The 17,929-nt window shown below is 38.1% G+C and overlaps 1 protein-coding gene across 1 annotated transcript in view; it reads left to right on the plus strand.

Moving 5' to 3' along the window:
* The window catches only part of ASB13 (ankyrin repeat and SOCS box containing 13), a 30,206-nt gene extending 12,670 nt beyond the window's left edge, over positions 1-17,536 (plus strand). The window contains exons 3-6 of the mRNA XM_069094275.1: positions 1,149-1,299; positions 2,426-2,560; positions 12,733-12,924; positions 16,090-17,536. Coding sequence (XP_068950376.1) covers positions 1,149-1,299; positions 2,426-2,560; positions 12,733-12,924; positions 16,090-16,217 — 606 coding nt within the window. The 3' untranslated portion in view covers positions 16,218-17,536. The remainder of the gene's footprint in view (positions 1-1,148; positions 1,300-2,425; positions 2,561-12,732; positions 12,925-16,089) is intronic.
* Positions 17,537-17,929: the final 393 nt, after the last annotated feature.

Here is a 17,929-nt window from a genome sequence, read left to right on the forward strand (position 1 = left end):
ATAAGTCACAATGGTACAGAGAGTCATACCATCCTTTAGCCTTCCCACAAACCAATATTTTTACTCACAAGTCTGACTAACTCCCTGGGACTTGTGCTCTCCTCCCAGTCTAGCTAGCTCTGACTCCCAGCTTCCTGTGGGTTCTGTTCTACCCTTCCGAAAACTCCTCCCATCACAGGCTCCATGTTATTACATTCCACCTATTAGGGGGCAGAGTATATTTTCAAAGCAGAGAAGGTCTTCAAATTCCCTTAGGCCTCTTAAGGGGCAGGGAAGATCTTCAAATTCCCATTACCATTACACATCTATATGGGGAGTCTGTTATATTTTGCAATTGAGCACTATGGCAGCATATTTACAGTGGCCATCGGTACTATGAATATTGCATTGGCTCTACAGAGAGCTGGTTGTTAAACATTTACCAGCATGCCATTGCTTAAACTCCTAAACTCAGTATTTCCTTGACCACTGTGCTGCTTAGGTCTTTCGTTTGATCAAAGAACTGAGCTGAATTTACATTTCTGTTAAGAAAGAAAAATTTATGCAGAGCATATTTTGGTGAAACAAGTAACAAAACTTATAGTCAGAAGTTTACATTTAGACTTTAGTCATTTATTTGTGTGACTGTGGGCAAGTCACTTACTTCATTTCAGCAGGCATTTACTAAGTACCTGATATGTGCTAAGCTCTGTACTAAGAATATAAAAACAAAAATGTAGCAGTCTCTGTCCTTAAGGAGTTTATAGTCTACTTAACTTTTCAGACCCTTAGTTTGTCTTTTATAAAATGGTGATATTAGGACACTGCCTATTTCATAGGGTTATTGTGAAGAAAGAGCTAAACTGTAAAATATCACACTAATGTTAGCATTATTTTTTACTATTATCTTAGGAGTATCTGCTGCATAAACTTCTTATAGGTTTTGTCATGTATAATACGTATTTAAAGCACTTTGTAATCATAAAGTACTATATAAATGAATTTAAAAAATAAGTACCTTTAGGACTTTTTCTATAAGAGAGATTCTCGAGTATAGTGAGATGGGTATTGCTAAGACATGTTTTCCATTTGTGTTGTGTATGTGTGTGTGTTTGTGTGCACATGCACTCAATGCATACACACACACTTGCTTTTTTTTCATTTTTGAGGTGGATGCCCGGAACATTGATGGCAGTACCCCTCTTTGTGATGCCTGTGCCTCAGGAAGCATTGAATGTGTAAAGTTGCTGCTTTCTCATGGGGCAAAGGTCAACCCACCACTGTATACTGCATCCCCGCTACATGAAGCCTGCATGAGTGGTGAGTAGTCTTCTTTAGAGCCTCTTTGGCCTAGTTTTCTTTCATGTTCTTCCTCTTTAAGGTTCCCTGTCAGTCAATCAACAGACTTTCATTAAGGGCCTATTATGTGCCAAGCATTGTGCTGATATAAAAGGAAGCAAAAGACAGTCCCTGCCTTCAAGGGGCAAAATACAAGTAAATATATATAGGACATAGAAGAAATAATTAACAAAAGGAAGGCACTAAAATTGAGAAAGTTTGGAGAAGGTTTCCTATAGGAGGTGAGATTTTAGTTGGGACTTTAAGAAATCAGAGAGGGCAGTATGCAGATTTGAGGATACAGCGCATTCCAGCCAGAGAAAATAACTAGAGCTGAGAGATAGAGGGAACAGCCAGGAGGCCAGTGTCACAGAATCAAAGAATATGGATCATAGAATAATGTATAAAAATACTGGAAAGGTAGGAGGGGGCTTTTAGAGATGTAGAGCTGAAACCTAGAAGAAAATTCAAGGCTGAAGATGGAAGTTCAAGAATTATCATGATAGTTAAAACCAAGATAATGGAAGAAGTCTCTGAAATTGAGGGAATATAGAGAGAAGAGTGGGTTTATGACTGAATGTTGGAAGAGACTCATTTAGGAGAGTAGAGGGAAAAAAAACGGTGAAGGAAACAAGAAAGAGGGCCAACATAGTATTTGTGGAAAATTGGTAGAAGGTTCATCCACATGATTTTGGGGGATGCCAATACTAAAATAACTGCAGGACTACTAGTTTCTACAATGTTTCCTGAGGTGAGAGGGAGACAGTGGGGTAAGGGATAATAAGCATTATTTTTCCCAGTCAAGACTTCTCTAGGAGTAGTGGAATAGTAATTGTCTGCCTATTCCCAACTAGAGAGGAAATTCTCTATATAGTTTCTCTACTCTAGCTCTTATGTAGACTGAATAGTCATTTCTCTATGCCTTTGGTCTAGTGACTGCTAATTGCTCCCTTAGGGTCACATGGTAAATGTAAACTGCTTACAAGGTTAGGACATAGTTGTGATTGTGTCTTTTTAACCAGATCTTGGGATCTGCTTTCAGTCATGTTTTACCATAAAGAGAATGGTATACATTTATTAACTTTCATGCTTCCTTTTTAATTTAAAGGAAGTTCTGAATGTGTGCGGCTTCTCATTGATGTTGGGGCTAATCTAGAAGCCCATGACTGCCATTTTGGTACCCCATTGCATGTTGCCTGTGCAAGGGAGCATCTGGATTGTGTGAAAGTGCTGCTTAATGCAGGTAAGTGGTTCTTAACTAATGCAGTATTGTTTGACACATAACACCTGGGGCCTGAACACAACCCCAGCCCACTGGAGCCAATTCCTAAATTGGTTAGAGAGAAGGCTTTAAGCATTAGACAGACAAATCACATCTAGGGATGTGAATCACATTGAAGAAGGCACAGCTTCAAGACTCTATAGAGTATTCAGAATGGGCAGTTTCCCAAGATAGAAAACAAGGAATAAATAGAAAGTTGAGGAAATTTGTGTATATCATGGTTTTTATAGCATGGTCAGAGTTTAAGCTAACAAGAGATTTCTATCATTAATTTTCCACAATATCTAGAATAATTTTCTTTTTTTGTGGTTAACATTTTTTAGTAATAAAGTATTTTTTAATTAAGGTGTGTACATTTTTTTTAAGGTATACTATTGCACACTTAATAGATTACAGTATACTGTAAATATATATTTTTTATAATTAAATTATTTAATTTTAGTTTTCAACAATCACTTCCATAAGTTTTAAATTTTCTCCCCCACCCTCCCCAAGACAGCTTACAATCTGCTATGGGCTCTACATATACATTCCTGTTAAACACATTTTCACAGTAGACATGTTACAAAGAAAAATTATAACGAATGGGAAAAACCTAGAATCATTCTTTCTAGGAAAAGGCTTCCGTGGTTTATCTTGGCTTAATTAAATATTTTATGAAAGAAAAAATTTTAATTTAAGCATTTTAGCTATTTTGGTTGTGTCTTGGAGTCAGTCAGATGGAACTGTCAAGAAATAGAAAAGATAAGGTTTCTTACCTTACCAGCCTTCTAAACAAGATGGATTTTCAGTTGAGAACTTTTCTATTTATGCTCCTGTTTTGCTTTAGTATGTTTCTTTCAACTCTTATAAAAATATTCATAATAGTTATTTTTTAAAAGTAGCTACTGGGATAAAATTACTTAATTATCTTTTTATGTAAACACGGGGAAATATCAATTCTGTTGAGCGTTTAAGACATCTAATCTTCTTTCATTTTGTGGCTAAGGTGAAGGGAGGGATTCCTGACTTACTTTCACTTCTAAGCATGGTCTAGATCAAAGCATACAGCCTAGCTAAATTTCAAAAAGAGCTTCTACAGACATAGAGTATTAAGTGACAGGAGAATATGACTCTTTGAAAGCAATAGAGTTTTTAGGGTTATTACTTCATGTCTATTGAGAGTTGTACGACTCTTGTGGTGTGCTGGGGGCAGCCAAGTTGTGCAGTGGATAGAGAACCAGGCCTGGAGTGAGGAAGACTCATCTTTGTGAGTTTAAATCTGGCCTTAGACACTTAATAGCTTTGTGACCCCGGGCAAGTCACTTAACCCTGTTTGCCTCAGTTTCTTATCTGTAAAATAAGCTAAAGAGAGAAATGATACTCTGGCATCTTTTCCAAAAAAAACTCAAATGAGGTCACAAGAAGTCAGACACTACTGAACAACAAAAAGGTGTTGTGTTAGGAACTAAAAGGGCCCAGATCTTCCAATAAATCTCTTAAAAGGAACTAGAAGAAATAATAATAAAGAAAACTAAAGAAAAGCCACTATAAGCTCCTTCATCCAATTCAGGAATATACAAAAAACTTCCATACAGAACCTCTGAGTGGAGAAAAACCAGGGCAGGTGAAAGGCACAGCGTACAGGGTTAGATCACACCCCAAGCAACAGAGTGCTCAAGTGGCCCTGCTTTTGCCACAGTAGAGAGAGAGCCAGATCAATGTCCAGTGCAGACCCACGCAGCCTTTGCTTGAGCCACCACAGCATGGTGCTTGAAGAGGACCAAACTGACATCATTATGTCAGGGTCAAGGTACAGTGTGTCTGACTGTGGCTGATCAGACCAATATGAGCTTGGAAGGTGCTACCATAGGTCAAGCACAAATAGTCAAATAGAACATTTGGAATGGAAATGTCTCTAAATGTGCACATCACTTTTCTTTTGAGCTACTATAGTTCTGTTTTATTGATAGAACACAGTGCCTTCTTTGATGTGGGTATGCCATGCATGTCTCTCACAGTTGATTCCAGATTTCTTCAGAGAAACCTTGTATCATCACCAAATGCCTTGTGAGTTCTCTGTAAAATAGTCTTTTAGGCAAATTATATTTGACCAGCCCATCAGAATTATGATCTCTGCAGTAGAGTTTGAATGCTTGGCAGTTTAGCTCAAGAAGGGACCTCACTGTCCAGTACTTTATCTTGCCAAGTGATCTTCAGAATCTTCCAAAGACAATTCAAATGGAAGTAATTCAGTTTCCTGGCATGGCACTGGTCTATTGTCCAGTTTTCACAGGCATACAACAATAAACACAGTGGCTCTGTATACCTTCAGTTTGGTAGGCAGCTTTAATACCTCTTCTCTCTCATACTTTCCTTTAAAGCCTCCCAAATACTGAGTTAGCTCTGGCAATGCATATATCAACCTTGTCATCTATGTATGTACATCCCTGAAAAGTATTCTGCCAAGGTAAGTTAATTTATCCACAGCATTTAGAATTTTTCTATTTGCTATAACATATGGTTCCACATGGATGGTATGGTGCTGGTTGGTGGAGAACCTCTGTTTTCTTGGTGTTAACTGTCAGGCCAAAATTAGCACAAGCAGCAGAGAATTGATCCATACTCTGTTGCATCTTAGCCTCAGAGGCTGCATTGATTGCATAATCATCTGTGAACATAAAGTTGAGCACTAGCTCGCCCTCCACTTTAGTCTTGGCTTGTAGCCTTTTTAAATTAAATAATTTATTGTTAGTGTAGTAGCTTACCATGATGCCATTTTCATCTTCATTGAAGGCATCCAACAAGATTGCATGAAAACATCAGACTAAAAAGCATGAGAGCAAGCACACAGATCTGCTTCATTCTGTTGGTGACTGGGAGCACACAAGACCATCATCCATTATCCAGAACCTATGTGCAAGCATGCTGTCATGTAACTGGTGTGCAATACTGATGAACTTCTCCATGCAAGCAAACATTGCCATGATTTTCCACAAGCTCTTACGACTGACAGTATTAGTCTTGGTCAGATGGATAAATGTTGGGTTCGGACCTCTTTTCTGCTCCTCATTATTTCTCCTGGAGTTGTTCAGCAGCAAATACTATATCAACTGTTCCTTGGTCCTTTCTGAAGTTTCACTGGCTCTTGGGTAGATGACCATCTTCCAAGTGAAAGAGTAGCCTATTAAGAACTCTGGCAAGGATCCTTCCTGTGATTGTCATAGGACAACCTATTTCCCATTCCTTTGTAGAGATGGACAATTGAGATATCCTTGAATTCCTATGGGATAATTTCATCTTGCCATGTAACCAGGAAGATTTCAGTCCACATTGGTATGACAGTAGTGGATCCCCTGCCTTGTAAATTTCAGCTGGAATAGAATCAGCACCAGGTGCTTTGCCACATGAGAGGAGCTGGATGGCATTCAAAACCTTTTCTTCAGTTGGAAGTTTGACTAAAGAGGGATTTACTTTCGCTTGAGGTGAACAGTCATTGACTTCAGCATTGGTTGATGATGGTCTGTTGAGAAAGCTATGTAACTTTTCAGCCCATCTCTCCAGGATCATGTTCTTATCACTAATCAGTGTGGCTACATCAGGGCTGAGTAGTTGAGATGCATCATCAGTCTCTGACCCGTAAATAGCCTTCAGGGCCTCGTAAACACTTTGGATTGTTATTATCAGCAGAAAACTGAATTTTACTTGTCACCTTACTGAGCCAAGAATCCTGCATTTCTCTTAAATTTTCCTTGCACTTTTAAGGAGTTAAACACTGCCTTCTTAGAGATAGATGCACTATCCTTCTGGTAAACCTTGTGAAGTTCTCATTTTTCATTTTAGCAGCTTTTAAATTTCCCTGTCATTTTCATCAAACCAGTCTTGATGTTTGTGGGTTGTCTGGCCCAGATGAGTGAATGCAGTGCTGTACACCATATCTCTGAAAGCTCACTCCTTTTCTGTTCCACTGTTGGCTAAGCTTTCCCTCTAATTGAGCAAGAAATTGTTCACCCACAGATAGGTGATCCAGTCTGTTGACTTTAAGTCTTCTGATGAGAAGTCTTACTTTGGGGCTACTACTTTTGTTGAATGCAGATGTCTGGAGAAGATAAATCTGTGATCATTCCAGCATTCTGCACCACGCATCACTTTTGTCACTTTCACATCCTGTATGTCTCTTCTCCTTATAGTGACATAGACTGTTAAATGCCATTGTTTCCTGTGAGGGTGCATACATAAAATTTGGTTGCATTTAGGTAAATGGAAGACAGTGTTGGTGCTGAGAAGGTGTAAAGCCATGCACAAGCAGCTTTCCAGAAGAATGCTACTGTGAACAGCTTTTAAGGTTCTGATTACACAGTATGGTGAACACTCTATTTTTTCCATAACAAATCAGAGCAAAACATTCACAGAAATCAAGGTACAGCATTCACAATGTTACAGCTTATCACAGAAAGTCAAAATACAGCATTCAAACAACTTATCACTAAGATGGCCACATAGTTTTCACCACAGTGGTCACAAAGTTTTCAACAAAGGAACAATCTAGTAACTCAAGCATTAAAACATCTCAATCATTCAATCATCCTTAAGGAGGTTTGCTTCCTCAAGGGACACAAAGTACAATAGTCAAAGTTTCTCACTCATGGGACACACTAAATTAACTCAGTCACTTATTCAGTCATCAGTCACTAAGTACAATCATTTAGTCAATCAATCATTCAATCAGCTCAATCATTCAATTATCCTTCATCATTCACTATGCAAATCATCAGAAAATACACAAACTCTCCACCCCTAGGTCACTAGTAAATTACAATTTCTCAGTCAGTACACAGTATCCAAGTAAAGTCTTCTTTCAGCTTGACTCAGGATGGTCTCTCTGATTCCCTGGATCCCCTTCCATGGTCCCAGATCCTACCTGGATTCACTAAACTGTCACCTGGGTTCAAAGGTAGACAGCTCCCAGGTCCTTGTCCAGCTCTTGTGGCAGTCTCTGTTCCATGCTGAAGGTCACAGTGTCTAGTCCACGTTAAATCCTTCCCAGTCTCCGTTCTCAGGAAGTCAAGGCTCCACAAAGCCACAAACAGGTTAATACAAAGTACCAGCATAACAGTCATGCTTCCTCAGTCTTTGGCAGCTCCAGCTGGCCCTTGGAAATCCTCAGCAAGCCTCAGCAACTCTGGCTAGCCCTTGGAAATCCTCAACAGCCTCAGGAGCTCCAGCTGGCCCTCAGCTCTGGCTGGCCCTTGGAAATCCTTAGCAACTCTGGCTGGCCCTTGGACTCAGCAGAAGTTTCTGCTTGTTCCCAGAATCAAAATCACTTCATCCAAGTTCTCCAAATCAAAATCATTCTCTTCAGCCTGGGGGGATTCCTCTTCAGCTTCCCTGGCGGCAGCAGCTTCTGCCTCCATGGAACTTGATCCAAGAAGATCTGTCTCTCCCCCTCTGAGACTTTTCCTTATATACAGTATTGCCCCTCCCTGTTCAGCTCCTTCCTGTTACATCAGCAACAGGAGACAGGAGTTCATACCTTCTGTTTCTTTAACAGAGCCTTGATTAATTACTAAGTGCTAAATACCTATTACCTTTGCCCATACAAAGGGATCTTCAAATTCAAATTACATTACCATTACAGAAGGTCATGAGATACACACAAATCTTTAGGAGTACGTGAATGTTACTGTTTCTGTTTCCAGCTCCATTCCTCCCAAGTCACCAAGAATTATAAGCTTGTCTTCTTTTGGCACACTGATGATGAGGGTCTCCAGGTCTTCATAAATTTTTTCTTTGACTCCATCAGGGTTCGTCATGGTAGGAGCATACACACGGATGATGGTTGCATGGCACTTTCCTGCAGGTGGCAATCACATTGTCATGAGCCTGTCATTGAGTCCCTTTGGGAAGCATTCAAGTTTGTTGACTAGATTAGTTTTAATTTTGAAACTTAAGCCAACTTCATAGTGTTCCCCATCACTGCGACTGTTCCACAAAAATTTGTATACAGCTCAGACTTAAGTAAACTGGCCTTCATTTATCACTCTTATTTCACTCAGGACTTCTATTTGGATGCGATACCTGCTGAATTCTCTTGCAATAAGAGCTGTTCATCTTTCAGGTCTACCAGATTTTGTGTTGTCTATAAGTATGCATACATTCCACGTACCAATGGTAAGTGGAATTGGGGTTAAGTAACTTGCTCAAGGTTACACAGCCAGTTATTTCTGGGTGTGGTGCTAAGTATCTGAGCCCGGATTTGATCCCCAGGTCATCCCAACAATGGGGCAGGTGCTCTTACTCGCTGAGCCACCTGGCCACCCCTAAGTGGAATCATCTTTGCAAAAGTTTTGTACCTTTTTTTTTTGTGTTTTGACCACAGGGCTGGATCCTAGCAGGCCAGGGTTGGGTGAAGCAGACAAGTTTAAGGGTACCTTTTCTAGCCCCTACCTCATGCCAGGAGGTGAGCAATGTAGTCCTTTAAAAAGGTTACTCAGACACTCAGGGACTGCCTAATCTACTGCTGCTTCAGTTCAGTGAGAAGATGACCCACTTGTGGTCAGGCCTGTGACTACAGCTCCTAGTGTATCCTCACCTGCTGCTTTGTCATTTGCCACAGGACTTTGAGGTTGGTAAAATGGTATGGGTGATATCTTTTGACTTGTGTATAAATTGGATTTAAGTGAGGAAGAGTTGCACAAAGTCATCAGCCTCACTCTTCCAGAGTCATTGGAGTCTAGTGGCAAGACAAAAATCAAGAAAACTGGTGATGGCCCAAGATGCAGTAGATGATCTTGGCATCTTTGATAGCAGATCAAACTCTAAGCATTCCACAGTGCCTGCTTCAACTGTCCTCATTACTGTTGGAACAAATTGTTATCCACTCATTCCACTAGGGGAAGTCTTCACATGCTTGCTTGGGGTAGACACCCCCACCCCCCCAACTCACTGACAGGTTTGAGGCCCCTCAGTTACCCTCAACCTGGTTTAACCTGTCTATTGAAACAGTTTACCAGGTTGTGGCTGCTGTACATGCTACAGCTTCTTGGAGCCATAGGTGAGAGTTGGGTGGCAGGTGGACACCAAAGGTGGAAAGCAGCCCTGAATCTTTTCTGAACACCTGTACAATTTGCCACCACAGCATGCCAAAGGACAAAACCCCAACCCAGAAACTAAAACTGGAAATGTGAATAAACAGAATAAAGCAACAGACAAAATAAAGTTATGGATTTAGAGAAACTCAAGAAACATACCTGAAGAAGAGTTAACTTCATACAACTCCAAATGGAACTTTAGAGAAAAGAATGTTGTAGCCACAATGACTTATACCTGGAGGAAATGAAACAAGAGATACAAAGTAGAATGTTAAAAGAAACAAAACCTTCGGAGAAAAGAATGACAAGGAGATTTAATGGCTTATTACAGAAGGCAATAAACTTCTCCCAGGAACTTGATCCCCAGAAAATTAGAATGAGCCAAAGATAAATCTGACTCCATACAATAAGAAATACTAAAACAAAATATAAAACGGAACAAAGTATAAGACAAATCCTGTCAAACACAACTGATTTGGGAAACAAATTAAAGAGGGTCAATCTAGGAAACATGAGACTACCTGAAAATAATGGGGGGTGAAGAGGGAGAAGCCTTGATATCTTAACACAAAAAAATCATAAATGAAAGCTGCTTAGATATTTTAGAACTAGAGGGGAAAGTAAAAATAAGAATTCATTATTCAAGACTCCTAGTAACATCATAGCTCATATCCAAAGCTTCTAAATCAAAGGAAAAAATACAACAAACAGCCAAAAATAATGAATTAAAGTACCAATGAGCCAGTAAGGATCACATAAAACTTTGTAGGTGCCACTTTAAAGTAGAGGAGAGTTTGGAATATATACTCTTCTAAATGGCAAAAGAGAAAGACTTTTAAGAATTGCCTGTGTTGGGGCGGCTAGGTGGCGCAGTGAGTAAGAGTGCCGGCCCTGGAGTTGGGAGGACCTGGGATCAGTTCTGGCCTCAGATACTTAACACCCACACACAAAAAAACTGGCCATGTAACCTTGGGCAAGTTACTTAACCCCAATTGCTTAAAAAAAAAAATTGCCTGTGTAGCAAAACTGAATATAATCCTACAGAAAAAAATGGACCTCTAATGAAATTGAGGGAGGAGAGGATAGTGGTACACTTGCCACCAAAAAAAAGAGGGGGGAGTTACTGAAGCATTTTTTTTTAAATGCAAAGACTATAAAAGGAAGGCCAGAACGAAACAGACATACAGGATAGTTTTGAAAGTTGCATGTTGAATTTAATATATACTTAAAATGAAAAGTAAGCTCTTTATTAAAACTATTCAGTGTTTCATTTATAATCCTCTTTTTAAGTCCTATTTTGTATCTGGAAATATCCATAAACTCAGACTAAAAAATAAAATTTGGGAAAATAATACTGGTTGGTCCTGATCAGTATACCTAACTAGAATAAATAAAATTCTTATTTGCTGTTTTATAACCTGAATATGGAATGGAGCTATTTCTCACTAACTAATGGAACCTATTTAGAATCAACCACATGTATTACATGTTGTGTAATAGTTCACATTGAAGTTGTCTCCCTCTCTACAAATGCAGTTGAAGGTCTTAAGTCAAAAAGGTTTTTTGGTGCTAGTGACTGAGAACCAAACTGATATATAAATTCTACTTGGGAACTTGTTCTCACCTGCTCTTAGTTTTCAAAGAAAAGAGGCAATGAGACATAAGAGTTGAGTATTTATAAATTGCAACTGTGTATAAATACTGAACTTTTCTTTGAGTTTTTGGAAGGAGTTGAACAGAGGCTAATTAAGAAAATGTCCCTACTTCCCTTTTAGCATAGTTTCAGTGAACTTTTTTTTTCAATTCTCTCATTAATTTATTCACCTGACTTCCCTTAGGTTAAGATTCTAGGTGTCTTGAAATTAGAAAAGCAATAGATATGACTGCATATAAAAGGGTAATCAGGTAGTAGTAACCAAGGTTTAGCAACTTAACATCTGCATTATCATATGCAGCTTGGCCACTGTTTGATTGCAGAGGGCAAAGCTAGGACCAATGGCTAGAAGTTTCAGAAAAGCAGATTTCAGCTAAGTATGAGAACAATCTTCCTAATTAACAGTAAGAGCTGTCCTAAAATTGAATTAACTGCTTTAATAGGTAATAAATTCCTCATCCCTCAAGGTATTTAAGCAGAAAAAATTATGAATGACTATCTGTTGCAGACATTGTAAAGGGAATTCACAGAGAAATGTTTATCAAAGGTACTTACCATTGTTGTAGAAATTTTCCTTCAGAGAATACAAATGGAAAATGAATTCCTTATATAGTTGGGGAAGTCTTCAAGGTCTTTAAATTTATAAGTGACATTGTGTTGATTTCATGAAATTGTAGAGTACGACAGTGCTTTTTCAATCACATTTTCAGCCACTCAAAAGAGATCAGCTTTTTATTGACAATGAGAATGAATTTTTATTGATATCTTTTGTTTGTACATTGTCTAGATTTTTCCCTTTATCTTTTCCCAGGAAGGAGAGTCATATGACGAAGAATTTTTCAAAAAAATAAAAAGAAGAAGAGAAGGAAAAAAATTCAGCAAAACAAATCAGTATATTGAGAGAGAAAAAAAAAAACATTTGTTCAATATTCCTCGCATGTAGATCTGGGAAATGTCTTTGGTTCCAAATATATTCTTCATAATTGTGCAAATTTCACTTTTGACTGTTTTGTTGTTCTTTATTTTTATTCACTTAGCACTGTGCACATTGCTTTCCTGATTCTGCTTGCTTCACTTTGCATCAGTTCATATAAGTCTTTTCATGTTTCTCTAGCTAGATTCATCATGTTTGTCTTTTCTTACAGAAAAATAATATATTCCATTACATTCATACATTACAGTTTAGTTATTCTCCAATACATAGGCCAGTTCTTTGATGTTACAGAAAATGCTGCTATAAGTATTTTACTATAAATGGGCCTTTCTTTTTGCTAATAATCTCCTTGGGGTATATGCTTAGCAGTACAACCTCTGGATGAAATGGTATGGACATTTTAGAAGGGTATTCCTCTTAACTCTGTGATAATGCCTCTGGTACCTGTCTCTTGTTTCTCCCTCTTGTATTTCAGGAGCCAATGTGAATGCAGCAAAATTGCATGAGACAGCTCTTCATCATGCAGCCAAAGTAAAGAATGTAGATCTAATTGAGATGCTAGTTGAATTTGGAGGGAACATCTATGCCCGGGACAATCGAGGAAAGAAGCCTTCTGATTATACTTGGAGCAGTAGTGCTTCTGCTAAATGCTTTGAGTATTATGAAAGTAAGTCAAGCTTTGAATTCTTTCGGGGGTAATATTACCATATGTTTTGCTAACCAGGACCTGGATCTGTTTACTCATCCAGAATTTTAATCCTTCATTTAATAATTATTATGAATAATTATTTACTTAGCTACAGCTAAGTATTCATTCACCAGTCATACAACTCTGTTCTTTATACAGTTGATCAATTAACAAGTACTTATTTAGCTCTTACTATGTGCCAGGTGCTGTGGTTGGCATTGGAGAAACAAATACTATGAATGAAACAGTTCCTGTTTGCAAGAAACTTAGATTCTAACCTCTTAATCGATATATGCAAAAGAAGATTATAATATGCATATAATTTTCAAGCTGTGGTCATGGGGTTTGTGTTGATACATTCTGAAGTGTCTTGTCATCCATAGTCTGCCTTTTCAAGATAATTGTCCAAGGTCAAAAGACTCAATATGACCTGAAACACAGAATGTAGCTAACTGTCCTCTAGGAGATTAATCCTTTAACTTTAGTCTCATTAGTCCTGTAGCACAACAGTCTCCATTATTTTTGATTGTCTATCTCATCAGTAAAAAAAAAAAAATTTTAGTTCTACCCCAATATAATTATCCTTTTAAAAAATTTATACATTATATACATGTGCATAGTTTAAGTTCACTTTGACACTTGGGTTCTAATTTACTGTCACTCCTGAAAAGCATCTTTCCCAAAGTTACATCATTCCAAATATGGTGGTTCTATTATTAAATATTTTTATTTTTTGCTTTTTGGAGGGGGGAAGGCAGGACAGTTGGGGTTAAGTGACTTGCCCAATGTCACATGGCTAGTAAGTGTTAAGTAACTGAGGCCACATTTGAACTCAGGTCCTCCTAACTCCAAGACCAGTGCTCTATTCACTGTGCCACCTAGACGCCCCTACTTATTAAATATTAATACTCATGTTCAACCCCATCTATCAGTTATACAAGGTTTTTGTTAAAATTGAGCTAGTAAATTTTTATTACCCCTTAGTGATTTCTTGCAAACTAATCTGAAGGTGCTGCACTTACATATTTTTAACAAATGGGTTAAAAACTATTTGAAATATATTGAAGCAAGTTAGAAAATTGTTCCCAGATTTTTAAAATACGCAAATATTAAGAGTTTTTATAGGTGATATGCATAGTTTTCAGCAACAAAAATCATTTTCAAAGTAGACTTTCCATAGGACAAATTTCTTTCCAAAAGCAGTTATTTTTCCCCTTATTGTAAAACATCATCTTTGTTTAATATGAAGCTATTTTGGAAACTTAAAGAAGTTTCTTAAAACACCAAAAGCCATTTCCCACTGGATAAGTGGTCAAAGAATTTTAACAGTTTTCAAAAGAATTATATACTATTAACAACCATATGAAACACTGCTGCAAATTACTAATAGTAAAAAATGCAATTCAAAACAGCCCTGAAGTTTCACTACATACCCAACAAACTGACATAGATAATAAAATATGGCAGTAGTCTGCTGGTGGATGCTAAGACAGTGACTAAATTACCCATAACTTTTGATTCAGACATCCTGTAGCTGGGCAGTAGATTTATCCTAGGGAGGTCAAAGATAAAAAGATAGTTCCTATATTCACCAAAATGTTTAAATTTAATATTACTTCCCTATAAGAAATGATGAATGTGAAGAATTCAGGGAAGCATGGGAAGACTTAAATGAACTAATGCAAAGTAAAGTAAGCAGAATTTGAAAAACAGTATTCACAATGACTATAGCAACATAAATTAAAAGAGCAGTTATAAAAGAGGAACTAAATGCTGTGTAATTATAATGACCAAAGTGCCCTGAAAGAGATACTACTACTATTGCTGCTGCTGCTGCTCTGCTAGCTAGCATTTATATAGCACTTTAAGGTTTACAAAGAACTTTACATTTATTATCTCATTTTATCTTATTAACCTCATTTTACAGATGAGGAAACTGAGGCAGACTGAGATTAAGTGATTTGCCCAGGGTCATACTGCTAGTAAATAAAGTCAGTTTTGAATTCAGGTCTTCCTGACTCTAGGTCCAATGAATTATTCCTGGTCTGTCTTCCTTGACTCCCTGCCATTTATTTACAAGCTTTGTGGGGCACATGCCTATCTTTTTACTTCCCATAGCATATAGACACGAGAATTCACCTCCTCCTTTTGCAGAGGTGGGTAACTATAGATGTGGTACACTGAGAAGTTTAGGATGGCACTGAGATTGTGGACCTAGGTGACTGGGTGGTGTCCTTGGCAGAAGTAAGGAAGATTGAAAGAGAGGAAGGTCTTTGGGGAAAGAAAATTGAGATCTGTAATGCAGATCACAATCCATGCATGCCTGTTCATTCTGAGCAATTCATGTAGTCATCCTCAAAAAGAAGTAATGGTGCAGAGCTTTTACTCAGACTATCTCAGAGCCAGCTGAGGGGTTTCTCTTTAGTCATGAACTGTCCTGGGGGTAAGAGACCCCCATTCCTTTCTTTTCCCTTCCCCTCACTCCCCCCAGCCATGGGTTTTCTGGAGGCAGAAGGGAATTTTTCAAATTGTGCCTACTGGGGGTTTCTTGGTCACACTTAGGTTATAAACACCCAGAAGAGCTGACACATAGTGCAGAAATTGGGAGGTTGGAGCTTGCATAGAGTGGGGAGAGAACAGAGTTATGGAGTTTTGGGTCTCAAAAGGTGAAAACCATGGTGTATTGTATTGAAGACAACTCCGTGATTAGGTAACCTGGAGAAGAGACTTCCCCAGATTATGTGGTTGCTTGGTGAGTCCCCACTTTGGAGATCACTGTCCTAGAAAATGAGTTAATTATTCATGGACTAATCCTGCCTTATATGATAGGTCTAGATGATAAGTTAGAATGCCATGTATTCCAAGGTAAAATCCTAGTTCCTGCTCTTTTTTCATTGACTCCCTGTTATTTATTTACAAGCCTGCTGAGAGTAATTGTTGATCTTTGTACCTCCCACAGAAAAAAATAAGTTGTTTGCTGATTGAATTGAAATCTTTTTGCTTTATAATTGAGACTTTTTGAAAGATACAGGTACAAAACTTTAGAATTTTGATATCTATAATCTTTGGGGGTCCAGTCACCTCAGTGTTTGTTGCTCTTTAAACTTTACTCACATATGTCCTTGTCTTCTTCTTTTTCTCCAGAGACACCTCTGACCTTGTCACAGCTTTGCAGAGTGAGCTTGAGGAAGGCGACTGGAGTCAGAGGGCTTGAGAAAATTGCCAAGTTGAATATTCCTCCAAGGTTAATCAATTACCTTTCATACAACTAAGACAAAGAAATGGAAGAGAGAAGTGGTCTTGGGATTTCATCCTGTGTTGCTATAATTACTCTTCCCAACATCTGGCAGAGAAAAATGACTTTTGTGTCTGTAGTGGTATTAATACCATACACAGAACATTTCCACTTGTCCCTCTGTTCTATCAAATATTTCAAGTGTAATAAGAAAGCACTAATTCTTAGTTTTTTATAGTAGACATGCTTCTGGGATAGTGCATACTGGAATTTGTACTTTAATCTTGTCACCGTCATAGCCACCAAATTAGTGAGTGGAAAGGAAGTTGCTATAGTCCGGGCTTCCTTTATTTGGTGAACTTCCCCAAAGTGACTCACAGTACAAAATGTAAGAGCAGAGAGGGAAATGGGAGTTGTGGATCTCTCTATGGAGACTTCTGAGGCTCCCTGTCTTTCCCATACCTGGTAGGAATTCATGTTGATGTTTGGTACTCTAGTACAACTGATTCTATTTCATACTTCTTTAGGATTATATGCTTATAGATAAGGGTGGGTTGTAGTTCACATGTCTTGGGAAAACTTAAGGGCAATCCCTTTAGATCATTGACAGCAGGACTCTGAAATAATGCTCTATAATACCCTTCCATGTGCATACCCTGTTTTGCATAGTAGCAAAAGCCCACTGAGGCTAAAGGATTTTCTGTTTCTCAGGAAGATTTTTATGGGTCTGAGCTGTCGAGAATGATGACTACAGCCTGGTGATAATATTTGTATTGACTACAAGGAGTTCAGTCCACAGCTAGTTTATTTCAATACTAAAGGCCTGGTGAAGAATAGCATACTATTTATTTACACAGGGGAGGAAAAACCCACTGCCATTATAATGGCTGAAGATGTAGCTCTTTTCAGGGTGGTTCCCTAACTCACAGGTAAAGTTAAAACATATTTGGATAGTTTTAAAAGACTAGTTAATTCACTGTTACAGGAAATGATAATAAAATAAATGTTGTGTTTGTGTTCAGCCCCTTTCAACTCTAACTGATAATTCTTCTTAAGCAATTAAGTAGTAGTAGACATAGTAAGTAGTAGTAGACACAGTAAATAGTAAGTAGTAGTAGACACAGTAAAATGTCTACTACCTTCTTCAACCCTCCTTCACCCCCAAATCCAGACTTCAGTAAAAGCTTTCAGTCAATAAAGGAACAATCTTATATTCTATAGTCTTGTTCTTCTAATGAACCCAAAACACAACAGGATTCTAGGGATAATTCTCAGGACATTCCTTTGAAGTAGGGAAGAGCATCATCTTCCTCATTTTTTTGGAAAGAAAAACTCTGAAATAATACCTCTAAAGGATCCCAGTGTTTTTTTTGCCTCTTTTCTGTGCTTGTTTCTTTGTTACTATAATGCAGATTGTCAGTGCCAGTGTTAGTTAACAACATAAGAGTGGGAGAAAGCACTATTGACTGGGAGTCAGGAGGACCTGGCTTTGTCACCAACTAGTGGAGTAACTTGGAAAAATCACTCTACCTCTTGTTTTTCCCATCTCTAAAACGGGTATGATGCTTTTCTACATAGGGTAGGTATTATATAGTAATGGCTATAAAAGTGTTGTAAAAAGTACAAAATGTCATACCATTACAAGGTCTTCACATTACTAATGCAATACACTATTGCCTTTAGCCTAGTTAACAATTTATATTTACTTAGTATTACTATTTTCACATATATTATTACATTTAGTCTTCA

Source organism: Petaurus breviceps, unplaced genomic scaffold, assembly GCF_028583685.1.
Source record: "Petaurus breviceps papuanus isolate PSGF00001 unplaced genomic scaffold, PetGlider_PUasm1.0 216, whole genome shotgun sequence".
In the NCBI taxonomy this organism is placed as follows: domain Eukaryota; kingdom Metazoa; phylum Chordata; class Mammalia; order Diprotodontia; family Petauridae; genus Petaurus; species Petaurus breviceps.